Source organism: Haemorhous mexicanus, chromosome 17 (assembly GCF_027477595.1).
Source record: "Haemorhous mexicanus isolate bHaeMex1 chromosome 17, bHaeMex1.pri, whole genome shotgun sequence".
NCBI classification, from domain to species: Eukaryota; Metazoa; Chordata; class Aves; order Passeriformes; family Fringillidae; genus Haemorhous; species Haemorhous mexicanus.
In genome coordinates, this window is record NC_082357.1 from 16,319,911 (window position 1) to 16,343,149 (window position 23,239).

Consider the following 23,239-nt stretch of genomic DNA (forward strand, 5'->3'; position numbering starts at 1 on the left):
GCCTGGTAAAAATGATAATGTGTCTTTGCTGTAGATCTGCTTCACGGAGAGGCAGGGGCTGATAAGGTTGTAGGGTGCTTGCATTAGGGGTACATAAGTGGGCTTGATGGGAAATTTTGATTTTCCCCCTTATCTCTTTGGATGGAGCCACTTCACTCAGGGTGTCTGTGTACCACTGCATGCACATCTCGTGGAATGGAGGATCCACCCACCTGCCAGGCTCACAAGGCCTGAGCTGAGGAGAGGGCTGGAGGTGCTGTGCATTGAGGAAGGTGTTGGGAGGCAGTGTCAGCGTTCATGCCCACTCCTGGTGCCTCATAACTGAACCAGCTGCACCAGAATTGTTCCAGAGTCATTCTTAACACCCTGTGGTGCTGGACTGAAGCTGGTCAGATGTGCCAGCTCTGCTTACAGGATTAACGGCTCCTGGGGGTTGGTAAGTGTGGTGGTTTTCATGTGTTTTTAGAGCATTTGCTTCCTAACTCTGTATCTGAATCCAGTTGCAGTTGCTGTTGCATTACTGTAGGGCCAACAAAATTAGGTGTTGTCTTAAGTGATGAGCAAAAGAGGGGTGAAAGTTTAGGGTTATGGCAAGGGCAAGAAAACCTTCTGCTGGGCTGGAAGGGCAGGCTTGGAAAGTAAATATGGAGAGGTGCTGGCTGGCCAGTGCTCAGTGATGAGGTTCTTGCTCATTTGTCTATTTTGCCTGTCAAACGTTCCTGGAGCTGTTCAGGAATGGCCAGTCTGGCTGCTGAGGGGCTGCAGTCCCCCACCACAGCACAGGGCTGTGGGGACAGCCTGTACAGCTGCTGTACAGCCCTGTCTATTGCTGAGGGCTTGGGGACCCCCATGCTGTTCTGTCTGCTGCCCTCAGCCCACCAGGGAGCAGGGAGATGTGTGGGGCTGTGTTTGGTGCTGACCCACCAGGCCGGGGGCTGCCCTATCCGAGTTCCTGGTATTTGTCTCAGTTGTTAACTGGTTTATTTGGGTCAGCACCTCTGTCTCTCTCAGATTTGATCACGTCCCTCAGCACTGACTGTTCTGACTGTGTGTCCATTGTGTCCCCCACCCCCTGCATGTCTGGGCTTGCTGCCTCAGCCCCTGACACAGGCTGGGAGGAGGGCACACACACAGCATTCCCTGGAGCAGCAGTCACGGACCCACTTGTAGCCGTGCTGGCAGGAGCTGTGAGTGGCGCTGGGAACACGCTGCTGGTGCTGGAGTGTTTGTTTAGCAGAGCCTCTCGCGAGGAAGTTGCATCTGATATTTTGTAGTGCTTCCTGAATCACTTCCAACATCTTGTGATGTGTCTCCACAGGCAGCTCTTTATCCTCAGTCCACTCAGGCTGCAGGAGTGTTGAGGAAACCGGAGCAATTATCATGGAGATGCTGCTGAGCCGAGCAGTGGCACAGATACAGAGCAGGGCACGTGACTGCTGTGCATCCCTGGGTTCACAGTGCTTGGGATTGGTACAGGCTGGCTGCTCTCTGGGCACGCTGCATCTCAGGGACACACATCAGCAAAAGCCAGGGAGGCTCTGGACTGCGTGTGCCTCTGGGGAAGAGGCAGTAACAAATGCTAGCCTGGATTCCCAAAGTCCTTATGCTTCTGTACAGAACCCCTCCATGTCCCCTTTTCACTTGAAATACTGGATTTGCTTCCTGCCAGCAGTGCCAGGAGCTTTTTATCGTCAGCTGTGCCTGGATGGGCCCTTGAAGTGCAGTGACAGTGCCTGCTGGCTAGGCTGGCTGGGACAGAGGACACCAGATGAGACTGCTGGCTCTGGCTGGTGGGAGAGAGAGCATCAGGGCCTGCTCCCATCACACTGTTCCTGTCTTGGCACAGAGGGGCCACCCCCGTGGGGACACGGCTGGTGGCTCAGCACTTCCTTCCCTTGGCTCTCTGTGGTCAGCTCACTGAGAATGAGCCTGGCTGTGCTGTGACCTGCAGTGCTGTTGGAGCCCCCTCCCTCGGTGGGGGTCAGGGACGTGATCCCTTGGCTCTGAGCTGGGCACGGTGGGTTGGGAGGGGTGGGTACACCTGTTACAACTCAGGTGTGTTACTGTAGAGCATGTTCTGGAGACATGCAGTGAGCTAACCACGGGACTGGACTACAATCTCAGCGTCACGTGTTAGTGATTGATTTTCAGTTTGAAACTTGACACAGTAATTTAAGGGCTAAATTTAATTTTCAGTGCAGGTTTTTTTGAACAAAGTTAATGTTTGCAAAGCAGGTCTCCACGTGTATGCCTTACATTCTTCCCTGCATCATTGTCTGGGTGCATTCAGCTCATCTTTCTGCTGAAGGAGGGCAAGAGGTATCAGGCTGGTACCTGAAGAGACCTTTCTAGATACATTTTATGGATCATATTTTATCATTTTTTTTTCTGCCACTGGATTTTGTGCTGCTTAACAGGACTTAGGAGCAGAGAAGGCTGTTTGGTCTCCATTAATCTTCAAGTGCCCATGGTCTGCTTCAAATTTCCGTCCCCCATGAAAAGATTTGCAGCAGGATCCCAAGCTGAAGGTTACATTGGACACCAAGCAGAGGTGCTGGGGTCACACCAGTGTGGCACTAGGGACCATTCCCATGGCTCAAGCTGTGTGCACATATTTTATGTGGGAGAGTGCTGGTCCCTGCACAGCAAGGGCAGTAAATCTGCTGTCAGAAGGCCTGCACATATGTAATGAGAGCAGATTATTTCTGTTTCCCGTTATTTTGCAGACTTGAGACAGTGGACAGATTATAGAGCATAGAGGGTATATTTATCAGTCCTTTCCTGCCTCTTCCATCACCACCCCCCTCCCTGGTGACCCTATTTTCAGAGGGATAAAGCGAGCAGCCCAACCTCATTTCTCAAATCTGTTGCAGACTCTGATTAGAGGAGTGGAGGAGCTCTGGCACGAGGCACATGTGCAGCCTGCTTGGCCTGGGCTCTGCAGCCTTCCCACCCATTCCTGCCCTGCAGGTGCTGTCTGGCCTCTGCTCTGCCACTGCCCCTCTTGGGGACCCTGCTCACTAAGTCAGAGTCCTGTGTGAACAGTTTTTTTCTCCGCAGGTGTGCCAGGGATGTAGGTGCAGCACAGCATGGGACAGGTGCTGCTCCAGCATTGGTTGCTTTGGTTCCTTGTGCCCAGGGAAAGCTGCACCTCCCTGGCTGGGATGGCAATAGAAGATAGTGTTTAGGATGAGTGAGTTATGCATAGTGCAGTCTTGATACCCAGCAGAAAAAATTCCATGGTGGCCTGTACTACTCCTGTGCTTGACAGGGTGCTGATGGGAAGTAATTTTGCTCTACCTGCATGATGATGATCAGACTGTAGAAGCATCTGTGATTTAGCTGTCCTGATCCTGGCTGAGTCCTGGAACTGTAGGCCTAGATTAGCACTGAACGCCTGCATCAAGTTTTTGGGAAATGTGTGACCTCACCAAAACTGCAATGAGCAAGACAGAGAGTGTGTGGGCATTAGGAGACTAAATTGTTGTTTTGCTTCAGCTGGAGCAACCAGAAGGCTTGGTGAGGGCAGCAGTGTCAGGTGTCTGAGGCAGGGTAGGTGTGCTGGAGTGGCCTCAGCTGTGCATGAGCTGCACTGTCTCTTCTCCCCGCAGAACATCGTGTCCAAGAACGCGATGCAGTACCGCGGCAACGCCCAGCACGATGCCCAGGAGTTCCTGCTTTGGCTGCTCGACAGAGTCCACGAGGATTTGAACAACGTGGTGAATTCCACTGGCATGCCTCCCCTCAAGGTGAGGGCTTCTGCTGGGGGCTTTCCTGTTAGAGTAGTTCTCCCCATTGGCTTCTCAGCTTCAGTAGTTCAGATGGAACAGAAGCTTGGGTTAAAATAATGTTTGTTTGTGCCCTGGGATGTTCCACTAATCCCTGGCGAGTGCTGCCTGGGGCAGTTGTGTTTGAGTGGCTCTGCAGTAGCTAGGAGGTGTTACTGGGGGCTGCCAGACCCTGTCAGGTGTGAGCCCTGTGCCCTTCCTGGGGCTGCCCTGCCCACCTCACTTTCCTGCAGGCCCACCCCTTGGAGCAGAGCATGCTTGGTAGTTAAAAATGCTTGTGGCATTTTTCTAGTGATTTTGGCTAAGGAAAGTAAAATTTGACTGGGGTTCTGGAGCCACCTGCTTGGTGCTCCCCCCACACCTGGGTGTGCCTCAAGGGTTTGTTCTCTCTTTTAGCCACCACTGGAGGATGATGTGCTGCTTGAGGGCCCAGCCTTTCCCATCAGTAGCACTTTTGTGCAGGAACTCTTTCAAGCCCAGTACAGGTATGGCATTTTGTAAATTTGTTGAATGTATTGGTGACCCCAGTATAATTCTAAACTGACACTGGTGGGGACAGTTGGGACTGGTGTCATGGTGTTGACAACTGCTTCTGAGTTCCTGCTGAACTAAGACCTTGCTCTACAGGAAAGAGAGAATTTAACTGCTTCAAAACTGGTATATTCTGTGTAAATCTGCAGTATGTACCACTACACCTGTTCTGTGCATCCTGAGAGTGAGTCAGTGCTTCATGGGCAAAGGCTCAGGAAAGCCTAGTGCTATGGGGCTCCCCCTGACTGTCAGGGGGAAGAGCCCATGGCAGGATCTAGAGATGCCTGGGAGTTAGGGATCCCCCAGTGTGTGCAGAATGCTTCCCATCTGGCACTTGGGAATTCTGAGTTATCACTGTTCTTTCAGGGCTTTCCCTTGAGTTTCCCTTCTTTCTGGGAAGAGCACTTTCTAGTTTCAGAGCTATTGGAAGAGAACAGCTGAATCACCAGTATTCCTTGATGACTTGTGCCTGTACTGCTGTAAGAATTAAATTGCTGGGCTTCCTCCCCAGTATTTGCCAACTTTTCCTTTGCAAAGGCGAAACCTTAAGCCTGGCCTAAGACACAAAGCCATTGTAAGGTGCAGATTGGCTCTGAATGAGAATGGAATTCTGGAGAATGAGAATGGGCTCTTGTCTGGAGCTTTTCCTGTTAAGGGCTGTGTGCACCCCAGTGCTGACTGTCTCTGTCCCTGTCCTGTCACTTCACCTCTTTCCAAAGACAAAACCCTTCCAGGGTTTCCCGTTAGATCTGCTGGTGGTGAATATGGGATTTGATGGTTTATACATTGCCAGTGAGGTGAGATGTAACTGTGCCCTGTCATCCCTGTTGTCCCAGGTCCTCCCTGACGTGCCCTCATTGCCAGAAGCAGAGCAACACCTTTGACCCCTTCCTGTGCATCTCGCTGCCGATCCCCCTGCCGCACACTCGGTACGCAGCTCTTTCCCCTGCATGTCCTGTTCCTTCATTTGCTGCTGCAGGAAGACAACACCAGCAAAATTTCTGATAAGTCATTAAAAACCATAGATAGGACCGTATGGGGATTTAATGTTTTGCTTTTTAGGTAAAATGGAAAATTGAGGCTTTTACTTGAAAGGCTTGTCCTTCCTATAGAATTAATTTTGGGAGAAAAAGTCTTTCCTTCAAATAACCAAAATATTTTGCTGTTCACTTGATTTATAGCATTTTAAAATTTAAAAAGGGAAAAGGATGAAACACTTTGTTTTTGAGAACAGCCTCACTGATCACTCTAATTAAAAAAATTGAAGTTAAAATCTTTCCTGCAAAATATTTTGCTTTTTTGAAAGACAGCTGATGCAAATAAAGAACTTCAGGGGAGGAACAAAATCCAGATAAAACATTCAAAGTGAAGATAGAGATGCACAGCAAAACTACCCATAGTATAAACAAACTCCTTCACCTGGTGTTTGCATCCAGAAAACTTGTGTAGGTTCCAGAAGCAATGGAACAGAGTGATGTTAGGGCAGATTAGACATTGCTGCCACATTTGCTCTGGAAATCCCGGCTTCACCACTGGGTGGAGGCTGAGTGGGCTGTCCAGGGAAGGTGTCCCCTCCCTCTCCTCTCCCCAGTAGTGCTGCTGGCTGCTGTGGGAGGCAGCATTGAGGGCTGAGAGGCAGCCTGTTCCCAGTAGCAGCTCTCCAAGCACTTCAGGGTGCTGTCTTATACTGACTGTCCCAAGCTTCCTTACTGGATCCCTGCTGGAAAACTGATTGCCTTCTCATAGATGATTTTGGTTTTAACTTTGTGGGCCCTTTTGAGATGTTCTGCTTGTGGGAGCAGGTAACACCAGGCCACATAGTAGGAAAGGAGTCTGTAATCAAGCCCCCTTGTTGGGCTGCAGCTGAGTGCAGCTGCAGTGTGAGGTGGATCCGGACACTCAGGAGGGCCCTGTACGTGGTGGGCAGCCTGGATGTGCCCAGGCTGGGCTGAGGCTGCTCGGGCAGTGCCCAGAGGTGCTGAGCCCAGCCTGGCAGTGCTGCCATGCTCTCCACAGGCCCCTCTATGTCACCGTGGTGTACCAGGGCAAGTGCTCGCACTGCATGCGCATCGGGGTGGCCGTGCCCATCTCCGGAACCGTGGCCAGGCTGCGGGAGGCTGTCTCCTCGGAAACCAAGATACCCACGGAGCAGGTAAGGGGCTGGGCTGCTCACCTGCGTGCCCTCCCTGCCGTGGGAGGGACAGGGGAGGCTTTTGTCCCTTGTTGCATGTATAGGAATCAAAATTGGCTGCCCATGGTCGAACAGGGAAGCAAGGGAGTGGTGGAAGTCTGGATCATGCTTTTCTCTGTGCGCTGGCTGTTTGAATGCTAGTGGTGTTGGAATAGCCCTCAGTGCAGTGTGCAGACCTGCCGGACCCCATGGAGTGTATGCTGGCAGTGAGGCAATCACTGGGCACCTACAGTGAATTCCTCTGTAGGAAGAGCTTCAGGAAAGCTGTTGAATTCCACCAAAACCTCTCCATATGTTGCTTTTACCTCAGCTTCTCGTTTATGGCTGTCCTTTTCCCTGTTCCTGGCTCCTGGCTGATGACAGGATGTCTTGGGCAGGGCCATCTCTTAGCAGGAAAATCCCAGCTGAGAGATGGGGCACTGAGCTGGAACCGTGGGTGGTTTGATGGGTTCTGGTTTGCTCCTGGTGCCTGCAGATCGTGCTGACAGAGATGTACTACGACGGGTTCCATCGCTCCTTCTGCGACACCGACGACTTGGACGCCATCCACGAGAGCGACTGCATTTTTGCCTTTGAGACCCCAGAGATCTTCAGGCCTGAGGGCATCCTCAGTCAGAGAGGTGAGTCAGTAGCTCTTAATGCCCACCTCGGGTGACAGTGAGGGAGGTTTGTGTGGGAAAAGAATGAGTCCCACAAGCTGTTGGTGTTCTAGTGTATTGATTTCAGCTCTGACTTTGTCCAGGCTCATTCTGGAAGATTTAATAGTGTTGTCAGCTGGGAGGTTATCAAGCAGTGTTGTACACTCCTTTCTGCCTCTTCTCAGGGCTGATGCTGCAGGCCAGGCTGGCTTAATGTGAAATCTCTTGTCAGGCTTTATTTAAAGGCCTGCTAGGGACCAGATGAAGCCACTGAAATTGTGTTATTTAAAATCAGATTGCTAGTGATGAATAAACAGTCTCAGGAATGAACAAACACTTTCTCTTTCCAAGCTCAAACTCCTTGGCCTCTGCATGGCCCCTCAGTGAAAGGTAATCATGGTATCCTGGGCAGATGGAGTGTAATCAAAGGCAAATTTTATTATTGAAAGTAGCGAGTTGGGTTTTTGGCACTTTAGTGTTTCTTGTGGGCAGTAAAAGCTGAGAGTGCTTGTACAGCCTGCTCTGAAATATCAGATGGGGAGCACTTGCATATAATGTCCTTCTCTAAAGAAACAGTCACTGTGAAAGGAAGTTGCTCTTTGAAGCCTTTGTCCAAGTGATGAAAATGCTCCCGATTCTATACTGACCTGCTCCTCTGGAGCCCAAGGAGGGCTTCTTGAGGGGGGCACCAGGGCACTAAAGGCAAATGACCTAATGAAATGTTTCCTTTCTCCTAATTTTTCAGGAATACATGTGAACAATAACCTGAATAACTTGAAATGTGGCACTGAGCACTCCCGAACAATAGCTTACTCTCAAGGAATGGTGAAGTCTGGAAAACTGGAACAGTCCTGTCCCAAACTAGCAGCAAATGACAAGATTGTCTTGCTGGTGTGTAACAGAGCGTGCACTGGACAGCAGAGCAAAAGGTGACTGGCAGCAGCATGGCTGGAGTTACTCCTCTGGCTGTTTCCTAAACTGACCTGGATTTTACTGTCCTGTAGTGCAGGCTCCAGGTGGAGGAGCAGCAGCTTCCATCTCTAGCCCCCATCAGGTGCTAAAGAACGTAGTGATCAAAAAGCATTAATGGGTGCAGCAAAATATTTCTAATTTTGGTGAGCTTCAAGTATTGCATTACTGCAGAGAAACAAATGCAGCCCATTTGAGAGGATGCACCACCTTTGTCTGGTTTGAGAGCAGAATGTTCGAGCAGACCCTGTTATGGGTGGGAATTTTTAATTGGAGTGAAAATGGGGGGAGGGAGAGAAGTGAGAAACAACCATGGCAAAGGCATTTGTATCAACTGGAGACTGAGAACTGCCTCAGCCTCTGAAGCCTCACAGAACTTCACAGGAAGTTCTCCCATGTAGTTTGGGATTCAGATTGCTGAGCAGAATAATCTTTTAACTGTTCCTCAAATGCTTCTCCTTCCCATAGGTTTGGTTTGCCCTTTGTGTTGCACTTGGAAAAAACAATTGCTTGGGATATTCTGCAGAAGGAAATACTGGAGAAGATGCAGTATTTCCTGCGGCCTGCAGCCTGCTTGCAGGTGAGACAGGTGTGAGCTGTTGGATGCACAGGTTCCATTGCTCAGCCCTCTGTCAGCTCATTGGCACAGGCATGTTTGAGACCTTGTAGATTTGCTTTGTCATGTCAGACGTGTTCTAGGTGAAGTGCTTGTCAGCCAGGGGCAGGCTGGGTTGGAGGCCCTGAGGTGGTCTCTGCTCTCTGTGTTGCAGGTTTGCCCGTTCAGCTTGCGAGTGGTCAGCGTTGTGGGCATAACATACTTGCTACCTCAGGAGGAGCGACCCCTCTGCCACCCAACAGTGGAAAGGTGAGCTGGCCCTCGGCTGCTGGGTGCTTCCCAGGAGTGGGGAGAGGTGTGTTAGCTGGGGGCTCGGTGATTACCATGCAGAGATGAACAGTCCTGGTGTGGATGTGTGGAACGCACTGCAGGGGCCTGAGGAGCTGGGAGATGAGGGAGCATCCTTAGGAAGCTGTGTGGGAATACCTCTGTTGTGTGTCATGCCATCTGGAGTCTGTCCTCCCTGGAAATGGAGAGCAGAATGAAAATATTACTCTCACTATTTTTAATTTTTCCTTGTGCCTGTTATTCTTTGAAATGTTGCTAAATGCCTGTTCTGTGACAGGTGTATGTTGCCTTACAGAACTCGCATTCTTGGTGAAGGCATTTACCAGCTTTGCCAAGTGTTTTGCTGTGTGAATTCCTTTTACTCCTTTGCAAACTTGAGCTGTGGGAGTGAAGGAAGGGTGAAGGGCTTGTGGAGAGAAATGACATGCATGTAGAAGATAATGTAGACTTTGGATTGAAAGATGGTCTGACTTATTTCTGCTCCTCCCTGCAGGGCATTGAAGTCATGCGGACAGGGGGGAACTGCTCATGTGAAATTAGTGGTAGAATGGGACAAAGAAACTAAAGATTAGTAAGTATGAAGTAGAAAACCTTAAACTGTGTTACCTCACAATTGCTGCTTGCAGCTTGCTTGTGTGAACTGTGCATCCTTCAGCAAACATGAGACCACTCAAACTCCACCTGTGCCCAGCCCCTGTCTGCAGGGACAGCCTGGGGAGCAAGGGGATGTGCTGGTAAATGTGGTGTCTCCCTGATGCAGCTTGTTTGTGAATACAGAAGAGGAATATATTCCAGACTCTGAAAGCGTCCGCCAGCAGAGAGAGCTTCATCACCAACCTCAGATCTGCACTTTATCTCAGTGTTTCCAACTGTACACCAAAGAGGAACAGGTAGATACAGACTGTGTGCTCTGGCTTGTTCACCTGCTGCAGGAACTCCCTCACTCCAGGCAGCTCTGTTCTGCAAACACTGATTCCTTGTGACAGGAGAATGGATTTGTAACACAAGATTAGTTATCTGTGCTGCTAACGGAGCTCCTCTGCAGTGAGAAGGTTGTGGGAGCTCCTGCTGCTGGGTTCTTTGCTGCCCAAATGTTGATACAAGAACTTAGTCCTCTCTTTGGCAATTCCCTTCTGTGAAATATTGTGAATATTAGAAAGAGGACAGTGTGGCTTCATGGGTTCAGTTCTGCAGGAAGGTGGCTGCTCCCCTGCTCTGGCTCTGCTCGTTGTGTGGGGCTGGAGACAGGAGTGATGGTGTGCCACAGGCTAGAGAGGGCTCTGACCTGGCCCCTGCCTGGCCCATGGAGCCTATCTGAATTCCTTTGGTAGTCTCTAATCTGCTGCACAAAGGGCTTGGCTGGAGGTAGTCTTTGGACCCAGGACTGAGCTGTAATAATTTGGGAGCCTCTCTTGTTGGTTCTTCCAGAGGTGGGGGAAGAGTTTGTCTGACAGCTTAAGTCTCTGTGGCTGCTGAGTTCTCTGAGCACTGGGCTGTGGAGGGAGGCTTGGGGGACAGGGAGAGTCTTCAGTGTGTAACTCTGTGCTGTTGGGACTATGGAGGAAGAAGAGGGTTCCCAGAGGGCACTGAGTTGTCAGAGGGGCATCCGAAGTGCACCTTTCTTCTTTCTGTTCTGATTTTTTTCTGCTTTTTATCCCTGCTTTTTTTTGCTACTGCTGGTTTTCTTGTGACAATACTGCCTGCCTGCTTTTTGCCTTGGTTTTTCCTTTTCCTTCTTCTCCACTTCCAAGGCACTGGTGTTTATAAGGTGCAAAAAGGTCCTCTGCACAGCAGCAGTGGCTGAATTCTGCCTTGCAGCAGAAAGTGCCTCCTGAGTGAGGCACACATCTCTGCTTGTCACTTTGAAAAGCATCATTGGGAGCCTTCCATCTCCAGTGAGCTTGATAAGTGCTAGAGGGAGATGAGGCAGAGGGGTCAATGTCTGCTCTGGGCTTGGGGCAGCAGGGGAGCAGTGGTGTGGTGCAAGCTGCTTTGGAATTTGAAAACCAATACCCACTGCTGCCTGTTCCTTGTAGCTTGCCCCAGACGATGCATGGCGATGCCCACACTGTAAGCAGCTGCAGCAGGGAAGCATCACACTGAGCCTCTGGACCTTACCTGATGTTCTCATCATACATCTCAAAAGGTTTAGGCAGGTAAGGATGTCTGTAGTGTTGCTGGAGGACTGCTGGGGGAAGTGAGTAGACTCCCCTCTCAGGAGCAGCTGTTCTGCCCCGTGTGTTCCTCACCTGGGGTTTCCCAGGCAGGGTGGCCTTGGCCTCTCAGCTCGTGCTCTCCTCTGTACACAGGAGGGAGACCGGAGGATGAAACTTCAGAACATGGTTAAATTTCCCTTGAGTGGCTTGGACATGACTCCTCACGTTGTGAAACGCAGCCAGAGCAGCTGGAGCTTGCCATCACACTGGTCACCTTGGAGGAAACCTTATGGCCTGGGCAGAGATCCTGAGGACTACATCTATGACCTGTATGCTGTCTGCAACCACCATGGCACCATGCAAGGGGGACATTATACAGGCAAGTGTCCTGCTGTGCTGTCTGTGGGGGGCCTCTCACAAAGAAGCTGGCTATATTTCTGTATGGAGTCAGAAAGGGAGTCACTGAAGGAAGAGTGTCACAAGTTACAGAGGGTGAAGCAAATGGAGCCCCCCCAAATGATGTTCTGTTCTGAGAGGTAATGGTGGAAAAGAAAGTCCTGAAATGTAAGCTGTTTATGGTGTTCTGGCAGCCTCAGGCTTCCATCTTGCCAGTCAGACTGGAAGATGATACAAGAATCCATCTGTTCCTCGCATTGTCCGAGTCCATCATAGCAGATAAGGTTATGTTAAATGTCATACAGCAAACCTGAGAGCAGTAGGAGTGAGAGTCTTACAGAATGTATTATTCCTTAGCATATTGCAAGAATTCTGTTGATGGCCAGTGGTACTGCTTCGATGACAGTGAAGTTCAGCAGCTTTCTGAAAGTGAAGTCTGCAAGCAGACCGCTTATATCTTGTTCTACCAGCGCCGCACAGCCATCCCCTCGTGGTCTGCCAACAGCTCAGTGGCAGGTAAGCCCTGCTGGCACTGTCAGGGGTGGCTGTAACGTGTCTTCCTTGGGTAGTTTGTCCTTCTGGGGAATTTTCCACCAAGCTCTGCTTAAACCCCCATTCTTGAGTCCCAGAACTCAGCGAGGCTTGTCTGAGTCTGTGGCTGTGTGTCAGAGGCCATGGGAACTTTCCAGCTCTCCTGCTAAGGCAGTTTTGGCAGGGAGGTGGGGGAACCCCTATGCCCCCACAGGTGACTGCTCAGAGCTGCCCTTGTGCAATTTATCAAATCGTGACTCACTCCTTCCCTGTGGTGGCACTCTCAGTCCCAAGGAGGCACCCATAGTGCACGTGTTGGTGGAATCCAGGATGAGCTGTGGGCAGGTACAGGCTTGGTGACCTGCCCTGGAAAAAAAGGGATTTTTGTGGTGCTGGGGTGGCAGCTGAAATGCCAGTGCCTGCATGCTGGTGTTCACAGCACCCTGGGACAAGTGCAGCTCTGACCATAAATGCTCCATAACAGTACAGCCCCATTCCCATGGCAGTGTCTGCGTGCTGGGGCTGCAAGGGCCAGCTCCAGGCTCGGGTGTGACCCAGAGCATTGCAGCAGTGCCTGGCGGTGGGGCTGCTCTGCTCTGCTGACACGTGTGGGTCCCGCAGGCTGTGAGGGCCAGCTCCAGGCTCGGGTGTGACCCAGAGCAGGGCAGCAGTGCCTGGCGGTGGGGCTGCTCTGCTCTGCTGACACGTGTGGGTCCCGCAGGCTGTGAGGGCCAGCTCCAGGCTCAGGTGTGAGCCAGGGCATTGCAGCAGTGCCTGGCGGTGGGGCTGCTGTGCTCTGCTGACACGTGTGGGTCCCACAGGCTGTGAGGGCCAGCTCCAGGCTCAGGTGTGACCCAGAGCAGGGCAGCAGTGCCTTTCTGTGGGGCTGCTGTGCTCTGCTGACACGTGTGGGTCCCACAGGCTGCGAGGGCCAGCTCCAGGCTCGGGTGTGAGCCAGGGCAGGGCAGCAGTGCCTTTCTGTGGGGCTGCTGTGCTCTGCTGACACGTGTGGGTCCCGCAGGCTCCACCAGCTCGTCGCTGTGCGAGCACTGGGTCAGCCGGCTCCCGGGCAGCAAGCAGCCCAGCATCGCCTCGGCCGCCTCCTCGCGCCGCACCTCGCTCGCCTCGCTCTCCGAGTCCGTGGAGCTCACCGGGGAACGCAGCGAAGATGATGGTGTGTATCTCTCCTGGGGGCACGCTGGGCCGCTTGTCGTTCTGTGGCAGGATCCTTACTAAAACAGCTGCAGAATCTCTGGTTGCAGGGGATGGTTAGTCCAGCTGAGAGAGGCAGGAGCTGGCTCGGCGGGAGCACCGGTGGGCTTCTGTCTCATAGGAAAGCTTGGAGGAGAACAGGCAGGAACCTTAAGGAGCCTTTCAAAGAAAGTAAATGCCATCAACAAAACCTCTCAGTCAGGAACTTCTCATGCTAGTGTTCTCTCTGGGTCTCACTGCATCACCTTTGCAGGGTGGCTGACACAGTCTGACAGATTTAGCATGGGCACTAATTGCCTGCTGCTGTGCTTATGGATGGTCCCAGGGAGGGAGGGAGATGAAAATTCACCCATGTATGCAAGTTACTGTTCAGTTCCTGGCTTTGCCTGGTTCCTCCACACATTGTAACTTCTGAAAACACAGAGCTTCATGGGTCAGTCAGAGCACTTGGAAGCTGGTGTGGAGATGTCCCTGCTGCAGTCCTGTGACAGCTGTCAGGTCTGACCATGGAAGTCAACTTCTAAAATACTTATTTTGTGTTTCTAAATACATCACTTGATCTAGAGGTAGGAATCCTACTTTGCCTTTCACAGAATGCTCTGGGAAATATTCTTTAATACAAAATCATAATCCTAGCTGGTGATCTTGCCAGTTTCAAGGACTTTGGAGGTGCAAGCCTTGTGTTTGATCAGGTGCTCAAGGATGAGAGAAGAATCTGGGTTATCAGTTAGAGGCTTCAGAGAGCTGCTCCTGGGTGACCCCTAGCACATAACTATTGTTGGATTCCTCATTCAGCTTTTGTGCACGAAGCTGTGCCTGCAGCCTGCGTGGAGAGATACATGGTGAGGTGTGGGTGGGCTGCTTGGCTCTCGTGGGGAAGTGTGGATGGGTGGGGTAAACCAGCTGCAGCCTTGGCTTTCCCACTGAGACTGTCACTTGCTTTTCTCTGCAGGAGGATTTTCAACTCGACCATTTGTAAGGAGTGTCCAACGTCAGAGCTTGTCATCCAGATCCTCTGTCACCAGCCCACTGGCAGTGAGTGAAAATGGTGTCAGGCCCTCGTGGTCACTCTCTGCAAAACTGCAGTTCCGCTCCAACTCCCCATCACGCTTCTCTGGAGATTCCCCAGTACATACCTCTGCTTCCACTCTGGAGAAGATTGGGGAAGCTGCTGACGATAAAGTTTCCACCTCGTGCTTTGGCAGCCTGAGGAATCTCTCTAGCAGCTACTTGGAGCCCTGTGACAGCAGTCGGCGAGAGCACAGGACAGCTCGCAGAGCCCCTCTGGCTGTCATGGAAGGGGCGTTCAGGGAAGAGTCTGTTGTAAGGACATCGAGCTCAGACCTTTCAGATGGGTATGGTAAAAGCTCTGTGCAGCCAGACAGGAATCACCCTGCTCTGGACCCTTTTGATAACAACAATCAAATCGCCTTTGTTGACCAGAGCGATTCTGTGGACAGCTCCCCAGTGAAGGAGGTGAAAGCCCCAGCTGGGACGGGGCTGGCTGCAGAGAAGGCACGTGACACCCCTAAGAAGGGTCACGGCTCCAAAGGAGCTTCTGAGCCAGACAAAAGTTTGAGGAAGGGAAGGACAGTCTTAGCTACCCAAGAGACCAAAGTCTCTCACTCTTCTCCTCCACTGAAGAGTTCTCAGAAAGCTTCCCGGTCTAGAAGTAAGGCAGACTCCTCGAGGGGCAGCGGGCGACACGGGTCTCCTGCTCCCACGCAGGCCAGGAAGGAGCACAGCACAAAGCCCCTGGAGGCATCTGTCCCTTCAGCTCCACAGAAGCAGAAGTCAGGTTCTTCTCCCTCCTCCACGGCTGCCAAGAAAACCCCATCAGGCTCATTGACTAAGGGCTCTTCCTCTGGGAAGAGCCGGACTTCGGACCGCAGCCTCAGCAGGGAGGGCTCCAAGGTCAGCCTGGGCTCGGATAAAACGAGTGTTACCAGCGGCTCCAGGACGAGCTCCCCACGCATCAGCCACTCCAGGAGTGACAGCAGGGCAGTGGACAGCAGGCACGTGCGCAGCTCCTCCATGGCCAACCTGCGCTCCCCGAGCGCTGCCCCGCGATCGGGGCTGAAGAGGGACAGCAAGTCAGAAGAGAAGGGTTTGTCTTTCTTTAAATCAGCCTTAAGGCAGAAGGAGACACGGAGGTCGGCAGACCTGGGGAAGACAACGATGCTTTCAAAAAAGACAGGGAGTGTCAGTTCCAAGTCAGGCAGTAAAAATGTGCTGGAGGACAAACCGGAGAAAGGTGGTGTCCCACCAGCCTCTCAAACCAATGCCAACATTGCTACAAAAGAAAAACTTGTCTCTAAAGAGGCCACATCTAACAAACATTCTCTGCTATCCAGTCGCAAGTCCAAGTCTTCCCAGCTAGATCCCGGAGTCCAGTCTCCTCCTTCCAGTGGCAAGCAGTCTGCTGACAAGCCGCTGAAAAAATTACCTTCCAGCATGCAGGTGTCTGTACGGCCTTCTCTGGAACCTCAGTGAAATGCTGCAATCCAGGTGTCTTTTCTTCTGCTGAGAAGCTAATTTATTCTGAGCTCTTGTTTTTTGTTCATGTGCCTAATGTATGTTTTGAGGAGAAGTTAACTGCAAGTTGTTAAAGCGCCTTTGATTCTGCCATCAAACCAAATAGCCACAGGCAGCCAGCACTGGTGCAAGTAGCCTAGCTGGAGTCATTGTTGAACATGAATGCAGCTGTCCCATAGCACTTGTACAGGAGTCTCTGTCGAAAGTGCAACAACTTTCTTCAGATTTGAGGGTTGGGACCTGGCCCCCAGTTGTACTGACGCCGGTGTGCTTTGTAGAGCTGTGAACTGATATTCCTTTGGTCTTGTTCTGAGTGGGCTGTGTCCACACTGGTGTATGGCCTTGTTCTGAGCTGTGGAGGATGCGAAGGAAACTGGAGAGACTGTTGCTTCTTTCTGCTCTCAACTCTCTGTCCCTGCTCCCCTCCATTTCCAAGCTTTCTAAAGGGCAATATTTCAACACTAATGTTGTTTCTCAGGTATATACTCAGCCAGTATAGGAGGGACTAGCATTAGTGACGGACAGAAAGGTACCTGTGTGTCTCTGTGCACGTCTGTGTGATAGATTTCCTTTTTGCATTCCAACAGCAGGAAGTTTGAAATGTAACCTGCAGTTTTTGTTGCTGTGTCTGTGAAGAGTTTTGCTTTGTCCATACCTAAGGCAACCTCTAGCCTGTCCTGTTTCACTACTTTCTTCTGAAATGCTCTACTAAACAATAGAAGAAATCCCTGGGCAGCAGCTGCTGGCCAGCTCGTGCTGTGGAAGCAGTGCCATGGGAGAGTTCTGTCCTCACACCTGGATGGCCATGATGCTGTCAGGATGCCCCTGTCCAAACTCCTGGGAAGCACTTCCTAATGTGCTCAGACCCTTATCAGTGGTGTAATTAAGCCTCCATTATCTCTGGGGGTGATGTTTAGATCAAGGGTCATCCTGCCCTCTCTGAGCATGCTTTGACAGGCCCCTTGGTGTGGGTTGGAGGGGCATTTTTCCTGTTCCCCAGAGTGCTGTACATTCTTCCCTCTGGCATGCTCGTCCTCTCCCCAAGGGTCTGGCTGCCACATGTCCCTCAGTGGAAGGTTCCCCTTCTTGTTTGGATGACAGCCTCCACCAGGGTCAAACACTACATCTACTGATGTCTTTGTTTACATGCCCTTCTTACAGGGGAGATTCCTCAAGTTCTGTAAGGTTCCTCTTAAGGTGGATTTCTTAGTCATTTTACATATATGTGGTGTAATCCTTTTTTTTAAATTCCATGAGTTTTTATTGATGTGCTGCATATCCTTTATGTCCACAGCCTGTTGTGTAGTTGTGTCAAGCTGGGCAGTGTGCTGGGAGCTCTCTCTGCTGAGCGAGGTCTGTGCTGTCCAGCCCGCTGGCAGAGCTTGGGGCCAGGGACGTGTGTGCTCTGTCCCATCAGCATAACAGACTGGCCTCTGCCACCTCCCTTGCTGAGGTCCTGCTTGCCCTGCAGGCAGCCTTGCCCCAGGACACCTTGCTGCTCTATGACCCATTTTCTGCTCACCACACACCTGCAGCAGGCTTGGGAGGGAAGGGTTGGGGGTCGCTGGCTCCTGAGTGTGTGGGGCTGGGCTGGGAGTGCCATCGAGCTGGGGTCAGTGTGTGGGGATGAGCCCACCTGCCGTGGAGCCCTTGCAGTGTCCTGGTGATGTCCTGCATCCCCTTCACGTGCTCCAGCAGTGCCCACAGCCTGCAGGTGTAATGCCCTGCCTGTTCCAACCCAGACATGACTGCCCCTCATGCATTCCTTTGCCCAGGCATTGTTTCAGTCTCATTTATTGCAGCAACAAGAAGCAAAGATTGCATTGCTTGCTTCTGAAATGTATGACTTGGATTATTCATGGATTATTTTCTGTTACATCCAGCAGAGCAGATAAGACTTGCTTCACATTGCAGTACTTAAATTACTCCCTGAAATGTTGATGTTGAAGTATTTGTTTAAGGTTTTATCTGTATTAAGGTCTTACACTGTCTTGGCTCTTCTCTTGTAACAACTCTTCTAGCAAGAATGTAATTCCAGTGGCTTACGCTGGCTTGGTTTGGGATCCTTTAATAGACAGAACTACTTTCTGTGCATTTTGCCATGGACATTTGTGAAAGGTTATTTTTATCAAATGACATTTTTTTTCATGTCATCATTCACTGAAGGAGTTTAAACTGGAAGCTGGTGTGTGGGTTTTGAGGTGGTTTTGCTCCTGTGCTGCATGCCTGACAGACGGGAATTTGAAGCCATGTCCAAACCCATGTTTTAGCTGAACACCAGTTCAACGTTTGTATCTAGAGCAAGATAATGGTCCTTGGAGCTCTCGTTTGGGTAGAAGGGAGATGGAGGTCCTGGTATTCCAGCAGCTGATAAAAGCAATTGAACCTCTGCAATCCCATGAGATGCCAATCTCTCTTTCTGCACATTCTCCATAATTCCTGATGCTAATTGCTGCCAGCTCCAGCACTCTCTGCTCTCTTTATGCAGCCAAACTGGATTTTCTGTCCCTCTGGAAGGGCAGCTCTGTGCACAGGCTCCTTGCTCTGCAGAGGAGTGTGAGCAGGCAGGAGGGGCTGCCCTGACAGCACCCTTGTCTCTGAGCGGGTGGGTGCTGCCCCTCTCTGGTGGGTTTTCCGCTCAGGGGGGCTTGGCTTGGGGTGTCCTCAAAGTGGTTTGACTTACCAGGGTGCACCAGAGTTCGTGTGGGACATAAGACATGCACTGGGCAGAACGTGGAAGCGTGAGCCTGTGGGGAGTGCAGTCCTGCTCGTGCCTGTGTCTGTGCCAGAGCCCTTGGGAGCAGCCACTCCTGTCACTCCACACCTCTGCTGTCGGTGTCACACGTCTTCTGCAGTAAATGAGCTTCCTTGCACAGGAGAGAGTAGAAGGGTGTGGGTCTGGGGGTGTTAATCAAAGCCTTGTTGCTGTTACAGTCCTGACTCCATCAGTGAAGTAGGATAAATGTTTCTGAAATGGAGTGTAGGTTATTGCAGGCCCTACTTAAAGGGATTTGGGGAAAAATCATCAGTCTTCTCTCCTTGCTTTAAAGCAGACTTCTCTCTTGTCCCTTTCATGTGTAGGAGCTCCTGTCCATGGTATTGTGTTGTCCAGCTGCCAGGATGTGCCATGGTACCAGGGAACACTCGAGAGAGGGATCTGCCAAGTCCTAGATGCCAACACCACCGTGGCTTTGCAAATGGATCCTTCAAGCAGCAGTGGCTTGAGGCTATTCTGGAGCAGCTGCGTGTACATGGTCATGTCTTAACGTTCCTGTTGGCCATCAGAAGCACTCATGGCTGAGTGGGGGAGGTGGGCTCTGCCATCTCCCAGAGGCTGCTGCTGCCCAGGGACCTCTGCCTCCCCTGGGTGGTGGCATGTAGGGCCTGGAAGTCTCACTGGCATCTGAGTGCGATGGGAGCAGCTGCTGCCAGGTCTGTCCTGCCCAGCCTGTCTGGGGGTGGCAGGGTCTGGCACCTCCTGCCAAGGTCTTGGAAGTGAAGGTGTGCCTCACGGTGATGGGAAATGCCTGGGAAGGGGAGGCCCAGCCGTGGCCCTGCTCCCAGACAGGTGAGCTCCCAGGCAAAGCAGGCAGTGTGTTTCCAGCTGGCTTTGGGTTGGTTTGCCTGTGCCAGCGTGTGACCTGCATTTCACCCACCTCCCCAGCCTGCCACTCGCTCCTGCTCCTGGAATTGGCCCCTGGGCGCAGGAGAGCAGCGCCTTCATTCCAGTGCTCAATTCCTACAGGAGTCACCTAGAGACTTTTTTTTACCCTTTTTGGGCTGTGTCTTTTGGACAGTGTTTAGTAGTATTCAAGTTATAAGCACATTTTCAATGACGCGTATTGAAGAGGCACCTTTTATTTGTATTAATCACATTTGATAGACAATTTGGTGCCTGCAGTTCTCTGTAACTTGTGTCTCACTTTGGGTGTGTAAATTGTTAACCCTTTCACACTTATCAAATACGGATTAATAAAAACAAGATGCTTAGGATAGAAAGCTAGCAGCTTAATTGCACTTCTCCCGCTGCAAGTGCCCTCATCCGCCGTCGCTGCAGGGGTTTTGCTTTCTGAAGCTGACACTTGAGCATGCCCAGCCATTTTCCTCGGTGTGAGGCAGCTTGCATGGCCGTGCTGTCCCCCTGCATGTCCCTACTAACTATGCAAGCCTCTAGCCCAGCTGTGGCTCTGGAGCAGTGCTTGGAGCCCGTGCTGGCCTCGGGGCAGCTGCTGCTGGCACACAGGAGCATGTCCCTGGGTTCTGCTTCCTTTGCACATCTCTGGCTCTTTCCTTTGCAGGATTCTGCGTTACTGACAAGGCTGCAGCGTAACCTAAGGTTAGAGGGATTGGAGCAGGGAGATGAGAACAAACTGATTTCTGTTTTGTGTTGTTTTTCCTTTTGTTAGCAGGGCACCCTGCTCGGGGTTCTGTGTGCAGCCTGCTGTTGCATGCAGTGTGAGGGACTGTGAGCAGGGCTGGGGTGCTGCCCAGGGCTGTGCGGGCACACGGGGCTGCTGTGAGTGTCCTCCTCAGGGGAGCTGTTCCCTGCTGGCCTCCTGCTGCCCAGACTGCCCCTGGGGCTTTGCCCTGCCCTTCTGGGGGAGCCCCTGGGCTGCCTGGCCGTGCTCAGAGTGCTGTGGTGCTGGGGTGTCCTGCGGGGCAGCCCTGCGTGCTGCATGGCCAGGACGGCTGGCCTGGGCTTCCTGCAGGTCCCAGGGCTCCTCCTGGGTCTTGGCCCTGCAGCTTTGGTGCCCTCCCCTTGGTCAGCTGGCATGGAGAGGCTGTGGAAACAACATTCCAAATAATTTCACTGTTGGGTGTTCGGTTTTTTTTTTTTGTTTTTTTTTTTTTTAATTTTAGTTTGGTTTGGGTTTTCTTTAAATCTTTGTAATTTGCCTACTAATCCAAAAGAATTTGGCAGTATCTAATGATACCTGTGGAGGGAACTGAAATTTAGTTTTAATCTGTGGTGAGATGAAAGTCCTACATGGTTTTCTCAACAAAAGCATTGTAAAGCAGTTACTGTTAAGAGCTTTATTTTGTAAAAGAAAAGCACCTGAAGACTTGTACAATGTCTGTGTTAGATCTAAAGGCTTAGGGACTCTATTTTTTAAGAGGTGATAGCACTCAATTTATCTGCAAATAGTGTTTTTTAAAAGACACAGATTAAAACTAAGTGTAACCACCAGTCATGGCTCACTCAGCCCTGCAGTGCACGCGTGCTGGCCTCAGGCTCGTGTGCCATTTGTGAGTGCAGTAACCCTTGGGAGGTGCTGCACTGCCGTGGGTAGAGTAACACAAGGGAATCCAGGCCACCGGTGGCTCTTTACTGTCCTGTGGCCTTCCAAGTATGAATTTGTACAGATCTGCTCACCACCTGTGCCTCACCATTGGTTAAAATTGAATTTTAAGTCCTGTTGCAAATGCAATTTCTCTTCTGGACACAATGTCAGATTTTACACTGGAATATCTACAGTTCTCAAACTGCATGTCACATCACTGTACCTGGTACAGGGACGTGGGGCTTTCCCACACCTTTGATATTCTCCTCTGTATTTTAATGTTTTTGACCTGTACAGTAATTGGAAAGCAGGCTGTTTACTTGGGGTTGAACATTGTACCATAAATTTTAAATTATTTGAGGACAACTGCATGAGACTGTGTCAATGCCTTTTATTATTTATTTGTATGTTTTATTATTCGAGGTGTATGCACTTTTAATATGCAGAATTTATATTTTTATGTTAAAAATCATTTTCTTTCAGAAAGAAGAGTTTGAATATGAGGAATTGGAATTAAGTGCAAAAAGGGGAATATGTAATAAAATACAATAAATTTATTACTAGGCATCCTGCCTGAGTGAGCGTTTTTCCAGGCTGCAGGCTTCAGCCTTGTGTTCCTGCCCTGGGCCCAGGCTGGGGGCCCAGGAGCTTCCCTGTGTGCCCCTGGGCTGCTTTGGGGACACCAGACCCAGAGCCTGGCTGGGGCACAGCCTGCCTGCTGGGGAGGGGAGGCACGGGCTCCTGCTCCCCTGGGCTGTTCCTGATGCTTCTCTCTCCACAGACCACCAGCCCAGAGCTGCTCTGCTCGGCCCCGGTCCCAGAGGGGGTGTGGGACCCGCACCTGAGCCACGTGCTGGTGAGTTGGGTCCCTGAGCCCCAGGGCAGGGCGTGTGCTCGGGTCCCTCTGTGCTGCTGGAGGGCTCACACCTGCTTGGGCAGAGCTGGGAGTGCTCCCGTCCCTGCCTCGTGTCTCAGCGCCCTGCATGAAGGGGCTTCTCAGCACCAGAGCAGTCCCCTGCCACCCCCAGCCCTGCCCATGCCCCCTGCCACCCGCAGCAGTGAGGCCAGGCTCCCCTCAGCAGGGACACATGGCCCCGGGTCCTGTGGCATTTGGGGCCAGGAGACCCCCAGCCAGATCCCCACGCATCCAGGAGACCCTCAGGCCCCCCTGCCTACGACATGGCCAGAGGTACTGAGGGCTGGCGTGGCCTCAGGGGCCTCTGCCATCCCCAGACACTGGAGGCTTGAAGCTCCTCCAGCTCTGTCCTAATTAAAGATTATTTTTCCTTCAGCAGGGTGTGCAGTGGTGGCTCCAGACGAGGAGGAGAGTGTGGATGGGCTGCTCTGCTGCCCCCCCAGCCCAGCGAGGATGAGGATGGAGCGAGGCAGGAGGAGGACAGGCTGCCTCTCCTGGTGCTGAATGGAAAACCTCTGTCCTTGGATTGCTGGCAGAGCTGCCCCAGCTGCAGGCACAGCCCCTGCTGGGCTGCCCAGTCTCGGGGCAAAGGGGGCACAGATTTGGCAATCCAGGGTCGCCTCTGGGCCGGAGGATGGAAGGTGACATGGCCCCCCATGCCTGCAGCCCTTTCTGCTGTGGACTCAGATCCTCCTGCTCCAGTGACCCTCGCATCAGTGCAGCAGGGCTGCCTTGGGCTTCACAAATTCACCTCTCAACACAACTTTTGGTTCTCAAGGGTTCTTTTTCTCCTCTGTGCATGTTTTTGCAGGAGGGGACTGTTGCACAGGTGAGCAGCCCTGTCAGTGTGTGCCCCTGCCCTTCAGTGCTCACCAAAGGGGAAGTTGTCCATGACTCCCCCTTGTTCCCCAAATCCCCAGATGGGTTCTCCTGTCCCCTTGCCTGGTGGTGCTTGCAGAAATGGTGATGTTGGTGTGTTTATCAACAGCTGTGCTGCACCACGCCTTGCCCACAGGGTCCTGGGGCCTTGGGGGACACGTGGCCCCTGCCAGGGAGCGTTGGTCTGTGTTTCTGTCATCCTGCTGGGAGTGGTGAGCTGGAGCTGGGCCGAGGAGCTGGTTGCTGCCCTGGCCAGTCAGGCACAGGTCCCACCCCTACCGTGTACCAGAGGCAGTGCTTCACAGCTGGTG

At 51.8% G+C, this 23,239-nt stretch overlaps 1 protein-coding gene across 6 annotated transcripts in view; it reads left to right on the forward strand.

Annotated features, from left to right (window-relative positions):
- The window catches only part of USP31 (ubiquitin specific peptidase 31), a 29,784-nt gene extending 7,317 nt beyond the window's left edge, over positions 1–22,467 (forward strand). For 2 of the 6 annotated variants that reach the window (XM_059862156.1, XM_059862158.1), the window contains exons 2-16: positions 3,612–3,749; positions 4,185–4,273; positions 5,156–5,248; positions 6,336–6,471; positions 6,986–7,130; positions 7,894–8,077; positions 8,586–8,697; positions 8,888–8,982; positions 9,515–9,592; positions 9,782–9,911; positions 11,058–11,177; positions 11,331–11,556; positions 11,931–12,089; positions 13,126–13,278; positions 14,269–21,700. In XM_059862156.1, the coding sequence (XP_059718139.1) occupies positions 3,612–3,749; positions 4,185–4,273; positions 5,156–5,248; positions 6,336–6,471; positions 6,986–7,130; positions 7,894–8,077; positions 8,586–8,697; positions 8,888–8,982; positions 9,515–9,592; positions 9,782–9,911; positions 11,058–11,177; positions 11,331–11,556; positions 11,931–12,089; positions 13,126–13,278; positions 14,269–15,809 (3,399 nt within the window). In that variant the 3' untranslated portion in view covers positions 15,810–21,700. Of the gene's footprint in view, positions 1–147; positions 437–3,611; positions 3,750–4,184; positions 4,274–5,155; positions 5,249–6,335; positions 6,472–6,985; positions 7,131–7,893; positions 8,078–8,585; positions 8,698–8,887; positions 8,983–9,514; positions 9,593–9,781; positions 9,912–11,057; positions 11,178–11,330; positions 11,557–11,930; positions 12,090–13,125; positions 13,279–14,268; positions 21,701–21,914; positions 21,990–22,428 lie in introns of those variants that run through there. The other 4 variants (XR_009488679.1, XR_009488678.1, XM_059862157.1 and 1 more) reach the window with 4 other exon arrangements.
- Positions 22,468–23,239: the final 772 nt, after the last annotated feature.